This window comes from Kwoniella pini, chromosome 8, assembly GCF_000512605.2.
Source record: "Kwoniella pini CBS 10737 chromosome 8, complete sequence".
NCBI classification, from domain to species: domain Eukaryota; kingdom Fungi; phylum Basidiomycota; class Tremellomycetes; order Tremellales; family Cryptococcaceae; genus Kwoniella; species Kwoniella pini.
This window is the reverse complement of record NC_091723.1, coordinates 610,921-624,675: the sequence shown is the minus strand read 5'-3', so window position 1 is coordinate 624,675 and position 13,755 is coordinate 610,921. Positions and strand designations below refer to the sequence as shown.

General features: G+C 37.5%; 5 protein-coding genes across 5 annotated transcripts; 2 read left to right on the top strand and 3 right to left on the bottom strand.

The window, feature by feature from the left end:
- Positions 1-407: 407 nt before the first annotated feature.
- I206_105979 (uncharacterized protein) lies at positions 408-4,496 on the bottom strand (the record flags this gene model as incomplete). The annotated part of the gene is made up of 15 exons (XM_019156532.1): positions 408-808; positions 867-955; positions 1,012-1,064; positions 1,126-1,203; positions 1,279-1,416; positions 1,493-1,644; positions 1,710-1,788; positions 1,861-1,993; positions 2,050-2,135; positions 2,201-2,251; positions 2,310-2,759; positions 2,840-3,474; positions 3,549-4,068; positions 4,127-4,418; positions 4,483-4,496. The coding sequence occupies 15 exons, from the start codon at positions 4,494-4,496 to the stop codon at positions 408-410; spliced, it is 3,171 nt and encodes a 1,056-aa protein (XP_019010334.1).
- A 559-nt stretch (positions 4,497-5,055) lies between these two features.
- Positions 5,056-7,208, top strand: I206_105978 (uncharacterized protein; the record flags this gene model as incomplete). Its single annotated transcript, XM_019156531.1, has 9 exons — positions 5,056-5,313; positions 5,400-5,477; positions 5,543-5,709; positions 5,777-5,936; positions 5,992-6,216; positions 6,285-6,591; positions 6,659-6,915; positions 6,981-7,054; positions 7,118-7,208. 9 exons carry the CDS (start codon positions 5,056-5,058, stop codon positions 7,206-7,208), a joined length of 1,617 nt encoding a protein of 538 aa, XP_019010333.1.
- A 468-nt stretch (positions 7,209-7,676) lies between these two features.
- I206_105977 (uncharacterized protein) lies at positions 7,677-8,975 on the top strand (the record flags this gene model as incomplete). Its single annotated transcript, XM_019156530.1, has 1 exon — positions 7,677-8,975. The coding sequence occupies one exon, from the start codon at positions 7,677-7,679 to the stop codon at positions 8,973-8,975; it is 1,299 nt and encodes a 432-aa protein (XP_019010332.1).
- Positions 8,976-9,243: 268 nt separating this feature from the next.
- On the bottom strand, positions 9,244-10,255 carry I206_105976 (Fe-S protein assembly co-chaperone HscB; the record flags this gene model as incomplete). Its single annotated transcript, XM_019156529.1, has 3 exons — positions 9,244-9,383; positions 9,472-9,613; positions 9,743-10,255. 3 exons carry the CDS (start codon positions 10,253-10,255, stop codon positions 9,244-9,246), a joined length of 795 nt encoding a protein of 264 aa, XP_019010331.1.
- Positions 10,256-10,678: 423 nt separating this feature from the next.
- I206_105975 (hydroxyethylthiazole kinase) lies at positions 10,679-13,070 on the bottom strand (the record flags this gene model as incomplete). The annotated part of the gene is made up of 12 exons (XM_019156528.1): positions 10,679-10,826; positions 10,887-11,121; positions 11,187-11,345; positions 11,406-11,527; positions 11,589-11,722; positions 11,779-12,089; positions 12,175-12,441; positions 12,527-12,578; positions 12,645-12,686; positions 12,767-12,826; positions 12,899-12,922; positions 13,002-13,070. The coding sequence occupies 12 exons, from the start codon at positions 13,068-13,070 to the stop codon at positions 10,679-10,681; spliced, it is 1,623 nt and encodes a 540-aa protein (XP_019010330.1).
- Between the last annotated feature and the right edge of the window lie 685 nt (positions 13,071-13,755).

Below are 13,755 nucleotides of genomic sequence, written 5' to 3'. Positions count from 1 at the left end.
GGGCCTTTTATCTTTGACCACAAACAATCATTCGTTTCGTTCTCCGATGTAAACCCGTATGAGCGTATTGATGATTATCAAGTCTTGGAAGAACAATGGATAAAACATAGTACTAAAAAACCTGAGTTTGATCGTAAAATGCAATACTAAAAAAGCTCGAACCTCTTTTGTTCCTGAACATTGTGTGTATTCGAACAAAGGAGGGTATGGAAATTTCGATGTTCATGATATGAACAGTGATACCGGAAATCATAATGCATGATGATGTTTTAAATACTATACACAACAATGAAAGATGTAATCTGAATGTGATATGATGTTATTGCTACTTTATAATGTATATAGCCATATATTGATGATCTCGTGTATTCCCTTTTTCCCTTTTACCTTTTCCATACATTTCCGACTTAGACAGCTTGATTACCTCTTGGCGTAGTATTATCATAATCTCCAGGTCTAGAAGCTTCATATTCTCTTTGAGGTTCATGACCTCTAGGTCCAACATTTAAAGCATCAGGTCCTCTACCTTCTCCTCCTTCTTCCTCATTACTAGGTGAAGAAACACTAATAGGAGTTAAATCATTCTTATTTTTAATTTTTATATTATGTCTCAATTTTAATTTATCTAATTGATAACTTAACATATTCTTCTTTTTATATTTTTCTTTATTATATATTGATTTATGTTCTTCCATCTCACCATCACCTTCTTCATCTGAATCGTTATTGATCCGCCTATACGGTAAGGGAATCTCACGTGTCACTCGATATGCATCTGCGTTACCCAGATGTTCTGTTTCAACTCGGACTGTTCAAGCAACGCATGATCAGCAAAGTCTCCAGCTGAGGAATCATGATGTACTCACAAAAATTCCATTGCCATCTCCTCAACATTTCTGCCAGAGCAAACATGAAAGAACGTAATCTAACGTTGCTGGTAGAAAGAGGAATATACCTGTAGTCGTTGATAATTAGCATATTGATCTGACCGATCATTTTCAGCAAACTCACCAAATGAAAACGAATCGAATTAGAACATTGGTAAACATAGCCAGATAATATACCTGTGAACATGTAGCACCAGTCAGTCGAAATTTGTCATCAAGCATATCATATTGTACTCACATATCGTTGCGAATACCCTAAATCTTTCCGTAAAAGTCCAGCTTGTGGTCTGAACAAACTCCAATCGATTACCAAATCCTATGACATCCCCAATAGTCAGTTTGATATCAATTCGATTATGCGGACGAACAGTCGACTGTCAGGATAACTTACCCAGGTGGAAGTATACGCAGAGCTAACGATAGCAACGATCGTCCATACGATAAAAGCTCTATCGTCAATGACACTATTTCTTGACCGCCAATAAACGAATAAGCTTTGTTGCAAGATCACACTGAGGTATTTTCCGGCCTGTTGATACCATACGGTCATCGAATCAGCATAAGGTCGGGCTTCATATACCGTATTGAAAGGTAGGTTGACTCACATTGATGAGATGTATATTCAACTTTGAGTCATGATAACGTTTTAGACATTGTATGAAACGCGATCCCGCTGGTAAACAAGCTAACAACGCATAAGGCCAAGTCTTCGCCGAATGACAAACTGTAAATACATCTCCCGGCCACTTTTTCGAATCTACGAGCATGTCATGAGGATGATAAGTGATTGACTAACACATGTTGACATATAGACCGACTCACACCCGCAAGAGATAAAATAGATGTTCTGCATAGAATATACCAAGGAATTAAGCTCATCTGCCAAGAAGAACGCAATGAACTAAATCACATGACTTTCCTGATAAGCACCATTTTCTTACCTTCAAAGTACAATGTCAAAGCTTGAACTCACCTCGACTCTACTATATCCAGGTGTACATACTCTGAATAAAACTTTCAACAACCAATACCTCGTACCTCTTCGCAGGACAGGCAAGGGATTCAGGAAGAAGACAACCACAAGAACAAGCCATGCAGCCGGCCAGCTAGTGAGAGACAGACTATTAGCCGCTTTTACTTATCGAACAAGGGTTCCACTTACGTTGTCGGTGCAACATTGGCAGATCCGATTTGGGCAAAAGTGAAGTAGAAGCAATACGACAGTGTCAGGAACAAGAACGCCGGGATCTGCCAAGAGAGATAACAATTGAGCTTATTTTTCGGTGCTCAGAGACGGAAGAAGCGAGACCTACCTCTAAAAACGACCGATAGTCGATCGTTGGTCTAGTCAATTCCATGACAAACTTAATTCCGCACCGAATCAGCACATTACATCTCTACTTTTAGAGATGAGAGACACACCTCGTAATTGATTCGCGCAGCTACGTAGGCACCAAGATTGAGTTGAAACAGCATAGCAAACATGATCGGCAAGTATAATCCACCATAAACCTGAAGCATTCCGCCCCAAGCTGGAATTTGTTCCCTGGTATGCGATTTTGAAGATTCAATAAGGGCGAAAACGGCCGCTGGAAGACCTATACCAATCATGACTCCTGATCTGAAAACACTATTGTAGTGAGTTCTCTCCGTTGTCTGCCTTCTCAGCTTATCTCGTGCCCTCTTACTGTCCCCATGTTCGAAATGTGAAGTATAAAGATCTTCGATCTGTTTGATTAGACCATCTATAGCTTGAGATTGGGAGAATGTAGCTTTAGATATCTTTTCGTCGGTATACATTTCCAAACATGTTATTTTACTGGTCTTCTCAAATTTCTTCAAGGCTTTCCTGAAACCGGTAAGATTCATGATCTGCAAATTGCAAGAGCGTTAGCATAGCCTGGACAACCAGCTTAAACAGGGAGAGTGAGCTCGCGGAGCAACATGCTCACCCTATAGTTTTTGATTAATTCCAGTTGTCGATAGAATTCCAAAACGGCCGTTTTGAGCTCTTTCTTGTATTTCTGATATCTTTCCGGATTATAAGTTTGATGATCCTTATCGGCAGCCATGGCTTCCCTCAAGCTACTTCGGGTATGCTCATCCATCATCATTGGCGATGAAGACCTTTCGTGACTGGCTACATTGCTGTCCACCTGAAGATGATCTGGTTTATTAGATTCAGTATTCGCGTTTTGATGAGGTGAAAGATCATGATCTTGGAAGCCTAATCTCTGTCTTAATTTGTTGACGGTTTGTACACCAACAACAGCTTGCGCTTGAGGTAAAATCCTTCCAACTTTGGTTTCCCATTCTGGTACACCATGAGGATATAGCTCATGATATATTTTCCGATGTTCTGCTAATTCCTTTAATTGATCTCGTAGATCATGTGATCTTTTCATAGCATCATTTTCCCTTGCCAAATAGAAGGTCTCCACTTTGTCTAGTTCATGTTCTAGAAAATCGAAGAAATCTTTCTCATCCGGTTCGAGTTGTTTGTACAGCTCATCAATGCTATCTGCTGTCTTAACGGCCCCTCCCGGTGATCGGAATGGCAAAGCGGGCGAAGGCAGTGTCATTGATCCTGCAGAATCACTTATTCAGCTTATTGTCCTCGAAAATATGTACAGGGAACGGCAACTTATGAACATTACTTACTCAAACTCCTCGGACCTAGTCTAGGGCTCTTTCCCCCCTTAGGAGTGTCAGGATTAGAGGGAGCAGAAGTCATTCTATGTGTGTCACCCATGGGTCCCGGTCCCGATCCCGACCCTGGCCTTGGACTTTTGGCATCATAGTTTGGACTTGGGACAGATTTGAGACCCTCTCCCCTTCTGATGTCATCCCGAGATGGCTTATTTAGGTGAGTATCGGATTCTCCGCTGCTCGGTCTGGAGTGCTGGGATTCTTCCTCGATAGAAGTTTCCACTATCGCATCCGCTTTCAAGTTGGGACTAAAGACTACACCTCTTTTCGATCTCGAACTGCTATCTAATCTCGGTGTATTAAGCGTATTTGAGGGATTGGGACTAGGACCTGACGGAAAATTTTCCGGATTGTCCACGCTAGGTGATCCTAAATCTAATGGTGGTGGAGCTCGTTCGGAAATAGAAGAATGAGGTGGACGAGGACTGACTCCTGTAGAGCCGTACCTTTGGGTTCTATCTGTCGCTCTCGACTAGAATCTCACCTTCAGCTGTTGATCTATATAAGAAAATGGGTATTTGTTGACTTACGGTCCATCTTTCCAGTCTAGGTGTAGCAGCATTACTACCCATTCTACTTCTCAAAGATCCTCGAATGGTATCTGGAGTAGCTTTTCGATTTGTAGGAAGTGCAGAAGGTCCATGATCATCATCTGCACCTGAAGAATCGCCATCATCCTCTTCTTCACCTCCATTGATTTGTCCCTCTTTACGTTCTTTTACTTGCCCTAATCGGGCAGCAACTACTTTAATTTTCTTCTTACATTGCCGATAATCTATATAAGCCCTCTTCCATTCTGGAGTTTGATTTTCCGCTAGATACCTATCGTATTATTCCGACGAATTAGCTTTTTGAGCAATTTCGATCCCATTGAAAATTGACTGACCTTCCGAATTTCATTCTGCTTGAAGTATAGACAATCTAAGCTGGAGGTGTAGGAAGTAAGGAAGATATCTATATGCGCATGATGATTGCCTCTTATAGAGCTGGTACCAATACCAGATTGATAAGGTGTTTGTCGTTTGGCCTTGTTTTTTTCGGACCATGAACGTTGATATGAAAGGAGTGGACGATCTTGGATGTGACCACTCTACAGCCCTCATTCAAATTATAGAATGCCGTAAACATAACAATGACAAATACGGTGATCGCCGCCTTGAACTGTATTCCAGTAAAAGTGGTTAGTTCCACTTGTTCCACTTGGCCGACTATTTATTTATAAATTACTATAGTACTAATATTTGATGCGTCGGCTAAATCCTATAATAAATGAGATCTAGGATACTTTTAACTTTTTCCAATTATCTTTATGAGTCGATCCGCAATTTCCATTTCTATTCAACCGATCATTTGATATCTTCTTTCCCTCAGTGTATATATATATATAGAAGAGGTATCAACACCTCGTGAATAGATCTCGATTAGTCTGTCATACCAGAATTGGGTTTTCATATTCACCATGGCAAACAAATCTATCAATGAGCTCGAAGGTCTCGCACTTTCCGATCGAACGAAAGATACCTATCCCACTCAAGCGGATAACGGATTAGACTCATCTCAATTGCCTCAAACAAATTATCAATACGATGAGGAAGCTGCAGCTGCAGGTCGATATAGGAAATATCCCAATGGTGTGGTCGGATTAGCGAAGAGAGGTATGGATGTTTTGGTTGAACACGGTGTGGAGGAACGAGGTATCGAACCGAGACCTGAGGAGGTGAGTGTATTCTCTTTATAACAGTCTTCCGAAATGCACTTATCCTCTGTCGTATGGAATGCTAACATTTCATACGATTCGTCAAGGATCGAGACACTCTGACTATCTGGTCGTACCTACCTCAAACGACTCTATGGGCGGCGTTCAATTTTAACATTCTTTCTGTAAGCTATCTTTCATTCCGAGCTGAGATCAAATGTCATCGTCTTTCCTGACATGTGAATTCCAGTTCTCAGAAGGTGTTATTGGTCCAGCTCTGTTTGGACTGAATTGGAGAGCATCAGCAGCATGTGTTGTCTTATTCACCTTGGCTTCTGGTTTACCAGTCGCATATTGTGCCACCAATGGTCCTAAAACTGGTATGAGGCAGATGGTACAAGCTAGATATGGTTTAGGGTATGTCATGGTTGCTTCTGAGCTTGCACATATATCGATGGTAGCTAATCTGAGATTTGTCATATAGGTATTTCCCAGCCATGATTTTCGGATTGATCAACTGCGCAACTATGATTGGATTTATGTCCTTGACCGCTATTTTAGCTGGACAATGTCTGTCATTGGCGTCAAATAGTACAATGAGTTATAATGTTGGTATAGTAATTGCTGCTTTGATAGCTTTGATTGTGAGTTTACTGTGATTTGTCGATGACTTGATCAAGCTAAATGAGCTTTTTAAAGCTATCATTTGTCGGCCTTCGAGCTCTTCATGTTGTCTCTCTAACGACATTCCCAATAATGATCGTTGTCTTCATCGCCTTGACTGGATTATCAGGAAGTAAATTACACCTTGCAGTGGCAGAAGCAGCTGCTGAAGCTACCGGAGTGACCGCCTCTGGGGTACTGGGCTATGGAGCGAGTTTGATTGGATTCACAATTACATATTCAGCATTGGCTAGTGATTTCGTAAGTTTCCCTTCACCTTCTTGTGCGATCCGTTTTTGGGTGATAGGCTAAATTATCGTGCATGATAGACAACGTCATTACCGGCGCATACTCCACGACTGCCTTTATTCCTCTGCGTTTACCTAGGTCTCACAATCCCTATTATCTCCATCACACTCCTTGGAGCTGCATGTCAACTCGCCTCCTATTCTATTGCATCATGGGCCGAAGCTTCGGACATCGGCGTGCCGAATTTGATTTTCGCTATTTCTGGCTCAGGCGGCGGAGCGAGATTTGTCATGGTGTTGTTCTGTCTAAGTGTAGTTGCCAATACTGCTCCTACGATTTATTCCGCTGGTTTAAGTGGACAAGTAGCTATCCCATTCTTAGTCAAAGGTGAGTCAACGAGCTTGTATATGATAATATATATCTCAGTTGGCCCGCTAAAATATCACATTCATAGTTCCACGATACTTTTTAGCATTGATCGTTACGGCGATCTACCTTCCTATAGCCATCGTTGGCGCTTCATCATTCTATGTCGCTCTGGAGAATTTCTCATCGGTACTCTCATATTGGACCGCTCTTTATATCCCACCGACATTGATTGAACCCATGGTATTTAGGAATCCAGTTAGTAGAAAAACATACCCCATAGAAATATGGAACAAGATTGGAAAATTGCCTATTGGTTTTGCTTCTATCATTTCTGCCATATGCGTAAGTCTCATCGTCATCCATAGTTCCCGATAGAGAGAAGGGCTGATCTGATACCACTTGTGTAGGGCATCCCTATTATTGTTGCTTCAATGTCGCAATCTTGGTGGGTAGGATGGATAGCTAGACGAATCACTACTGGGTAGTGAGTCATCTCAATCATCTTCAGCACCTCAGGATCATAGCTAATCATGTTGTACCTTAGTGGAGATGTAGCGTTCGAACTTGGTGCTATAGTAGTCACGTTGGTGTACCTACCAGTTAGATACTTGGAAAGGAAGTACACCGGACGATAAGGCTACATTAAGGAATAATCTAAGCTTTTGGTCAAGCTCAGCTTGAACAGAGCTGGGTCTGTAGTTCATTATCTTCAATTCATCTTGTCATTACATACTATACAATATATAATCATATTACGGAGGCATCAACTGTCGATACAATGCATTGCATCAGGATTTCTCATACGTCGTACACAATCGTCCAAGGTGATAATAAAACAACGTAGAGCGATTTTATCATTTGGCGTTTAGAGCAATTTGCCGCCGAACACAGAGATTCGCCACCCAATGTTGTAGTAAAACGCACTATGAGATTACAGCTCGGCGGTAAAGTGAGATGTCATTCATCATTAATTCATCTTTTCTCTCTTATACTTCTTATTTCACTTTTATTCTATTAATCAAAAATCTATCTATTAATCAAAAATCTACCAAGCTAATTATCAATTCTACTCATTCTCAGATGTTGATTCTTTCTGAGTCGATATGACAATTCCTAGACCTTATAGAGCAGGTTTAGGATTTCCTGAAGCCGTTATAATCAGTTCAACTTCAAGTGCTGGACCATCTAGATTAAGAAATTATCAAGAAGATGATCAAGAAATTGATTCAAATCAAGATAATTTGATAAATGATAATATAAAAGAAGCATATAGTTATCGTAATATTAAAAAACAAATTCAAGATGAAAATGAACTAACAAAAGAAACAATTTGGAACGAATGGAATATAAATCCTGCATTACATGGACCTTCTAAAATTAATCTACCACCTAAATTCATTTTATCTTCTAATTTATATGATGATTTAGGTAGATCTATTTCTGATGGAATTAATATTACAATCAATAAAAAAAGTAAAAAAAAAGTTGAAAATGAAATTGAAAAAGAAGATGGAAATAAACTTAGTAATTGGTATAAAGATTTATCTAGTAAAACAAATTCAAATTTGAATAGTCAAAATAATTCACCTCAAGAAAAATTAGATGAAGATGAATCAGATAATGAAATTCAGATTATCTCATATGATGAATTTAAAGGTAATGATAATGAAATAAAGCTTGAACCAAATCTGGAGATAGAAAATCGAAAAATTCTTAAAATTAATTCAAAAGATTGGTTTATTCGTCGATCATTGCTTAATTCACCTTTAACTAATACATCTAATCAACCTATACGAACAACTTCGATAAGTAGACTATTGAATATAAATCCAGATTTAAAGAAAAAAATAAATGTACCTCGTTATGTTCTTGGGCCTGAAAATAAAGGTTATAAAATACTTAAAGATAAATTAGGATGGCATGGTGGTGGATTAGGTAAACCACCAGGCTGGGATGATCTATCAACTCAACCTTCTCGTTCATCTCAAGAAAGAATAAGTCAATCACATGATAATTTTAAGAATAATAAAAATATTGTGTCAGAGATGGAATTAGACGATAATGGTCATCCAGTAGTAGATCTTACAATTTCTTCAGATGAAGAAGAAGATGAAAATGAAGACGAAGAGAAACAATATGGTCCAGGACGTATAGCACCAATTTCAACTATACTTAAATTAGATAAAAAAGGTTTAGGTCATAAACATGGATTAAAATCCAAGAATCATTCTATTACACATACTCATAATCAAATTGAAATGGCTCGTAAGAAAGCTAAATTTGGAAATAGTAAAGATCATGGAAAAGGATTAGAATTAGGTAAAAAAGGTAAATCGGAATGGAAAGTAGTTGATAAACTTGATAGAGATGAAAGAATGGCTATTAAAGCTGCTTTAGGATGATTCGTGGATTGTTCAGATCGTTAAATGAAGAAAGGAAAGTGTTATATCGTAAAGCACTCTCAATTATCCGTTGTATTCATTAATTACGTGTACTGTATCGTTACAATGATATTAGCCATGCTGTAAGTTAGATGCATTTGTATGTTCTACGTTGTATCATGATACGCCCAAGGGCTTTAGATGTATATTCAATATCACCCAGTTTAATTCGCCTTTCGTTACAATCATTTAAAATCGCTCGATGTTGCACGAGTCATACTATAACGACTTATACAGCCTTTTCCTTGGCAGCATTTTCTAATCCTCTCCAATACCTCAATTGAACAGCTAATTCTTTTGCTAAATCCAAATTCGGTGGAGTCTCACTAAAAGCTGAATGAAGTTGTTTTATCATATATTCTACTTTTTCTACAATACGAGGTTAAATAATCAGTCAGATATTTAATATACTTAATTACTTAATCAATCAACATAGATTAGATAGAGAGAGACTCACCATGATTTACTGTACGTATTCTTTCAATTTCTTCAAAAGTATTAGCTTCTTCTAATTCTTCTCTTGCTTCTAATATTTCAGCAAGTATCATTGGATCATCAAGTTTATCAGTTTCTTCAGTTGATTTTTCATTTATTGATAACTGCAATTAAAAATATATTTTAATAAATTAATTTCCTTTTTTTTTTTTTTAATTATTATTATCAGGTTTTGATTTTGGTTCATTTCCATTTTATATTTTTTTTATAAAAGTGGATTATTTATTACTCACTAAATATTCTGTTCTTTTTAATTCATCTCCTAACACATTATAAGCTTCATTTACTCTACCACTTAAATCTCTTGCTAAATTAATAATTTTTTCACCTTTTGAAATAAATTTATCAGGATGTAATTCTCTTTGTCTTCTTAACCATTTACTTCTTAAATCAATTTTATCTAATCCAAATCCATTACTTGGTAAATGACTTAATTCTTTTGGTATATCAAATATTTTTTTTGGATTTTCATTTGATTCAGAATTAATAATAGGAGAAGAAAGATATAATAAAGAATGATATGATAAATTTGTTGGAAGTGGTAATAAATTTGAACATTCTGGACAAGGTGTTAAAGGTAATGGAATTGATTTTGAACATGATGAACATAATTGATTTGGTGGAGCAGGTGGTGATGTTGAATGATATTTACGTATATGTTGACTTTTGTCAATAGATAATATTCGAAGAGGAGATAGAGGTAATCGTCTTATAGAGGAAGAAGGTAGAGATATTTTGTTCATCATGTTGAATGCTCGATCTAATTAGTTACTTGTAAATAAAGTCAAGATGGACGACGATTGTCGTGGAAGTATAAGTTTTAAGTCTAATGAACTCGTATCGGATGTGTCGATCTTATAGATAGTGCAGTGACTTATTCTTGAGATATCTGTCTGATTCCAGATTGTCTTGTAGATTCTTAGACTGTATGCAAAATACGAAGACCAAGATCGTAAATATGAATCGAAAAATAAGAACATTGAACTTTTCGGTTAAAGCGGCCGATCCTATGACGCAAATGACTTTAAAACAACTATGCGCCTTTTGCCGCAAATGCTGTCTCATCGCAATACAACATTAAAATCACATATGCATGCATATGCTGACCTTGCATGAAACGCAATCTCAGATATACGTAATGAAGCTACTTAAAAAGCCAGTAGCCATCACTACAAAATCTCCACTTTGGCTCTCTGTCTCACTACTTCTGGGGTAAGATTATATAATTCATCGATCAAAGCTGATCTGAAAGTACCTGGACCTTTAACATCTGATCTCTCAGCTGCTAATTCAGATGCAACGGTATATACGAGTATACTATCAGATTCAATGAGCTTATGTTCGCATATAATGATGTTTATATGAGTAATCACTTACCCTGCTAAAGCAGCTACAAGCATGTCACCTTGTACAAGTTGACTATCATCTTCGAAAGGCTCATTATTTTGTAAATAGCTTATTCTCGATGCAGCTGCGAAACAAGCGATAAGTGTTCCAGCTTGACATCCTGATCCGGTTATCTTTTCTAGGTAGTGCGACCCATTGGAAACTTTGTATACTCTATCTCCATCGGATATGTAATCGTTCGGTCCAGTCAAAACGATAATCGCAGCTATTTATCAATGCTTATTGTCAATTGCTTGACGACTTCGCGAAGCTACGGAAACGCTCGCTTACCTCTCTTCCTGGCTAAAGCTTTGACAACCCCAGCCGGATCTTTAAACCCTGAACCAGCAGCATCAACACCTCTGCTGGCAACTTCGGTAGATTCAGCTAAAGCTCCTATCTCAGCCGCATTCCCTTTGATTATGGTGGGTTGCCAATGCGCAAGTAGCTCTACGACAGACAGTCATTAGCATTTGATAGATCAGCCATCTTCAGTACAGTGGAACTCACCCGCAGCGTTCTCACGCCTAAAAGAGGTAGCTCCAACAGCTACTGGGTCAAAGATGAGCGGTTTCCTATTGACATTTGCTTGTCTACCGGCAACTTTCATTCCTTCTTTATCATCGATCGTCCTACCATTACAGTAATTTAACGCTTAGTCTCACATCCTCTATCACACACATATTGACATACCCAAAGTTGATTAGACATGCTCCAATAGCTGGACTAAGATCGTAAACATCTCTAGGATTGGTAGACATGATAGGTGAAGCTCCAACAGCTAGAGTAACATTGGCAGAATCGTTCATAACGACTTTATTGGTAAGCTATATTGGTTTTCCATTAGCGATGGACCAACATAATCACTAGAAGAGATGTTTACCTGATTAATTAAAGGAGTTTCCTGTTCTAAAATCCTCATTAAACCCTCAACTTTCTTAACCAAGTATTCCTTATCAAGCGTAGCTTGATCAATATTATCGTCGATAATGCTGAATACACCTTTTTTACCTTTCAAATTGAATCTTGCTCTTTTGAATGAATCTACAATTTCTCTAAGATGAGAAGCTGATTCTTTTGGATGAAGGGAAGCTACAATATCTGAAATGACAGCTACTCCATCAAGGGTATTAGAAGTTTTAGGTGAAATTGATCCATGTAAAAGTTGAGGAAGGTTAGGAAGATGAATACCGCCTAATATAGATATTTCTCAGTATCAGTCATAATCTAATTCAGAAAAAATGAGAAAGGCGTAATATATGGAAAGACAAATACGTACCAATTGCAACAGCTTTAACACCTGTACCATCTAATAAATCAAGAATTTCACCTGTACCATCTGGTCCAAGACATCTTCTACCTTTTATATCCTTTGAATTAGTATGCCAAACAGATCCAATTCCAATATAATCTGCACTTTGTTCAATAGCTCTTTTACATTCATCAATGTTTCTTACTGATAGACCGATGATTGCATCTGGTCCAATAAGTGTCCGAGCCAGAGGAAGAGGACAATCAGTTTGACCAATATGGATACCAGCGGTTCCTAAGGGGTTTCATCAAATCAATATTACTTCCATTCCACATTAAGCCGAAATGAAGAGAGGTTTGAAAGCATGCACGTCACTCACCGACAGCAAGATGAACATCGATTCGATCGTTAATCAATACAGGAACATTGTACTACGATACCAAAGGCATTTTAAGTAATGAACGTTTGTTTTACATTACAACAACAAATAGACGTACTTTATCGCAAATCTGTTTTGTTCGTCTGGCAACTTCAATAAACTTAAAAAATTACGAAGCAACGAATCAGCTTACGATCCATTCAATATGGCTACCAATGTAAAATATCATAACAATCTCACCTCTCCTGTATCCGCATCTTTCTCTCTTACTTGAACTAGAGTAACACCACCTTGTAAAGACTATAATTGAATTCGCCGTATCAATATCTCTTGGTATTTCACTCTGGTCGGTACAAATTAATAATAGCCCACCTCCTCAAGAGACTCATAGTAATCCTATTTATTCATAAATTCGATAAGCATTTTATTTGCAATCAAATCTAATCGAGGTTTTGAAAATCGTATTTAGACATACCTTTCCAGGAGGAAGGAATTCTCTTCCTGTTACCAAGTAAACTGAATAATCAAGTTGTCTTCTAGGCATCATGGAATTTCTCAATTTTCTCAATTATCTCTGGGTATTCAGCAAGACTGATAATTGGTTGAGCCCGAATGAAAAAATGGTAATCAACTTATGGTTTAAAACAATTATAGGTATTGAAGATATATATATCTTTGAAATTATACTTTCTAACAGAGTTATCCGTAAATTCAAGCTTACATCCGCCCAGCTTCGTTCCTGAAATTCAAAAAACCCTACTTCAATTCAATGATCTAATCAATTTTGATCATACATTGTTATTCATGTCCCTTTACTATACCTAATTTAAAGTTGTCTACTTTTGTTTATGCACATGTATAGGTGATATTAGTGAATTGTAGTAGAAATCTTTGAAAATTGAAATACATAATTCATATATTCGTATATCTATATCCTTACATTCATTGTGAACTGTCCAAAATCCGAAATCCGAATTCAAGATCTTTCAAGATTCATCAAATCAAAAGAAAACTAATTCCGAAAATTTCCAATCATAATACACTAATTGTTCTCCTAAGTTTCATCTAATACTTCATACTTCATGTATATTTAACTTATTGTCCTGAATAAACCCGTAACTAATATGATAATTTGAGTGAAAAAAATAATTTGTTTGTACATTGTAATTTGAAATGATTTGTACAACCAAATAAAAGTAAAGAAAGTCTATATTTTATCTATCTATATT